This window comes from Quercus suber, unplaced genomic scaffold (assembly GCF_002906115.3).
Source record: "Quercus suber isolate HL8 unplaced genomic scaffold, Cork oak 2.0 scaffold_251, whole genome shotgun sequence".
Taxonomy (NCBI): domain Eukaryota; kingdom Viridiplantae; phylum Streptophyta; class Magnoliopsida; order Fagales; family Fagaceae; genus Quercus; species Quercus suber.
The window spans coordinates 561,830-564,896 of record NW_027069707.1 but is presented as its reverse complement, the minus strand read 5'-3'; the positions used below and the strand labels follow the sequence as shown (position 1 = coordinate 564,896).

Below are 3,067 nucleotides of genomic sequence, written 5' to 3'. Positions count from 1 at the left end.
GATGTACAAGATACATTCTCAATTAAGAGACCGTGTTGTCACCAAGAGTTTTGTGGCTTACCTTGTACCTCTACTTTTTAGTGTTTCCAACCTAGATATTCAGAGTCCAAATCTCCCCATCCAACTATCTAGTTATAAATTTGAAGAAAAAAAACACATGTTGTTAGTGGCATAACCTTCTCTTTTTTATTAGGAGAATCGTGATTTAATTTCCCCTTCTCCATTGTACTATCAAATTTAAATAAATAAATAAATTTTAAATTTGAGCTTGCACTTGCGCTTGTGCTTGGATAGTAAATGATAAAAATTCTCTTTTATTAGGAGAATCATTATTCAAATTCCCATCTTCTCTTATTATACCATCAAATTATTAAAAAAAAAAAGAGGAAAAAACTGAAAATTTGCATTGGGAAGTCCATAAGCATCCTCAAATTGTAATGTTGAAGAATGATGTATATATACGGGTGTTATGGTTCCTTGGTAGTACGATGAAATTATTATAGAGTGGATGGGATGTTTTAAACTTTAAATTTGTTTCCTCTCAAAAAATAATAATAAAAATCTTATTGTTAATTCCAAAGAGAGAGAAAAAATCATTGATGTGAAAGTAGTCATAGATAATTTCTTACGTTTTTCTTTTTCTTTTTTCTTCCCCCACTTTCATTACTTTTTAATATCATCTACAAAGTTGAATGCATGCAATATTGCTATCGTGTTCATCTATTCCGGTTTTACTCAAAACCAATAATATTTGTGAAGAAAATAGGTCCTCAAAAACCACAGTGAGCATGTAATTCATATTTAGTGGAGGAGGTTGATCAGCACAAATCAAGGTCATTTGATTGTCAATGTCAAAATAAAATATTCAATTCCTTAAAACCAAAAGGGGCATATGCCTTTCATTGTGCAAAATTATCAATGTTACTCGACCTCATGATTTACTATCAATTGAATGACAACTATCTGTTTAGTATTCCTTAAGCCCGTGAAGAAATGATTACTAACAGTACAATTAATTTCTTGATCACTAAACTAAAAGCCTTACATCAGAGATTCAGGGTAAAGAAGAAAACTAACACAAAGTTAATTAGTTAATATACTCACTCTGCCTTCAAAACGTGCATCAAATTCCAATTTCAGAGAGAGGTTACTACTGTTGTTTGAAAAAGATCTCAACTTTGAAATGAACCCTTCAAGCTGCTTCAATTGTAGATAAAAATCTATGGGTATCGGATTATGACTTGACAGTAAGAATGGGTTTTAAACTTCTATTATGTTTTGGACAAAGCTTAGATACGGTTTTTAACTACTTTTTATTTTTTATTTTTTTATTTTTATAAAAAGTTCTAAATTAAATTTAACCATGTAATTGAATTGATCAATGAGTCACATAGTTGAATTTAATTATCTTTGAAGAAAATAATATTTTTTGTGTCGAATTGGTTAATACAATTAAATGGTTGAAATTTACTTGGAAAATCTAAGGTATAGACTGTTTAAACTAAAACCAAATTTCGATTAATCTTGGTTTGTTAATTACCTTTTCAGGTTACTCAAAATGATTGTGGACGGATTGTTATTACCTCGAGATGGTTCTCAAGATATTATTACTAGCTCGAAATGTTATCTGACCTCAAAGACTAGAGTCTAGGGTCTGGAAATGCCTAACTTAATGGGAATTTGGAAATACACACAAATTAACAATTAAAGGGAATGAGAAATTTTTAAATGACAAAGTTACTTAATTGACTTAAGCAGTTTACAACATCTTGAAATCAAAGAGCTTGAAGTAAATCATCTGGATTGAACTAAAACTTAGGCAAATAATCCTGAATAAAGTCATATCATAGGAATTCAGTTGATTCAATCCTAAAACACTAAATTGCATCGAAATGGAAGTTCATACTGATCAAATTGCCACAAACATGTACATATCACATCAAACTTAAAAATATACACAAATATAAGTATCAAGATATAAACTTACGTATCCTATACTATGGTCGTTGTTATGTGCTCAGAAATAAGTTCTCTGATTTGTTCATGAGGTTTGTGGCGTCATTTGAAGGTGGGATGGAACGCTTTGAACGCTCTCTCTCCCTCGAAGAACAAGCGGAGCTTGCCCGCAGTAATAAAAAAGTTAAAAATGTGAACCATGCTAGATTCTGTGAAGGTCAAAGCTCAGGTTCCTCATCTCCTAGCTTCGCTGGGGGTTCTGGCAGCCGAAATTCTTCCTTCAAGGACAAACTTATGGGTGAAATACCAAGTGCATACACACAGGCTTTTTGTTTTAAGGAGTTCATGGATGATGATGCCAAGTCGAATGACGAAGTGGAAACACTCAGGCAAGGTATGGTAGCTGTGAAGTTTTCGAAGGAGCTTAAAGAGATTCAGAGACCATGGGCAAGAGCTTTGATTGTGAAAGTGTACGATAGAGCTACTGGATTAAATTTCCTTCAAGCTAAACTATTGTCTATGTGGAAGCCAGTAGGGCGTTTGGAAGTTGCAGATATAGAACATGGCTTCTTCCTTGTAAGGTTGTCATTGAGGGAAGATGTTGAGAATGTTCTGAAGAAAGGCCCTTGGTTTGTAGGAGACCATTTCCTCTCCGTTAGACCATGGGAACCAGATTTCAAGCCTGACTCAGCCAATGTGTCTTCCATTGCAGTTTGGATAAGACTCAGTGGATTACCAATTAAGTATTACAATGCTAAGGCTCTTCAACATATTGGAAAGGCTATTCGCAATGTGTTAAGGATTGATACGTTTACTGCAGCTGAATCTAGAGGCAAGTTTGCAAGGTTGTGTATCCAAGTTGATGTGGCTAAGCCGCTTATCACTAAGGTGATGATAAAACTTAAGTAATCAGTTACATATGAGGGTATTCATAACTTGTGTTTTGAGTGTGGAGGAATGGGCCACAGAAGAGAGTTCTGTCCATTTGTTGTTAGGCCGGTGCTGTTGTGTGAGGAAGCGGAGTTGGGAGGTGCAGGCAATAGAGGAGCAAGCTCACACGTTGTGCATGTGGCTGATGATGCTGAGCTAAAGGGACCTTTATGGCAAGGAG

At 34.6% G+C, this 3,067-nt stretch overlaps 1 protein-coding gene across 1 annotated transcript; it reads left to right on the top strand.

Moving 5' to 3' along the window:
* Positions 1 to 2,043: 2,043 nt before the first annotated feature.
* On the top strand, positions 2,044 to 2,865 carry LOC112017803 (uncharacterized). The gene has a single exon (XM_024050249.2). It carries the CDS (start codon positions 2,044 to 2,046, stop codon positions 2,863 to 2,865), a length of 822 nt encoding a protein of 273 aa, XP_023906017.2.
* The last annotated feature ends 202 nt before the right edge of the window (positions 2,866 to 3,067 follow it).

What these genes read in the sequence shown, in the direction of transcription:
- LOC112017803 (XM_024050249.2), top strand. Translation starts at nt 2,044, where the DNA reads ATGAGGTTTGTGGCGTCATTTGAAGGTGGGATGGAACGCTTTGAACGC.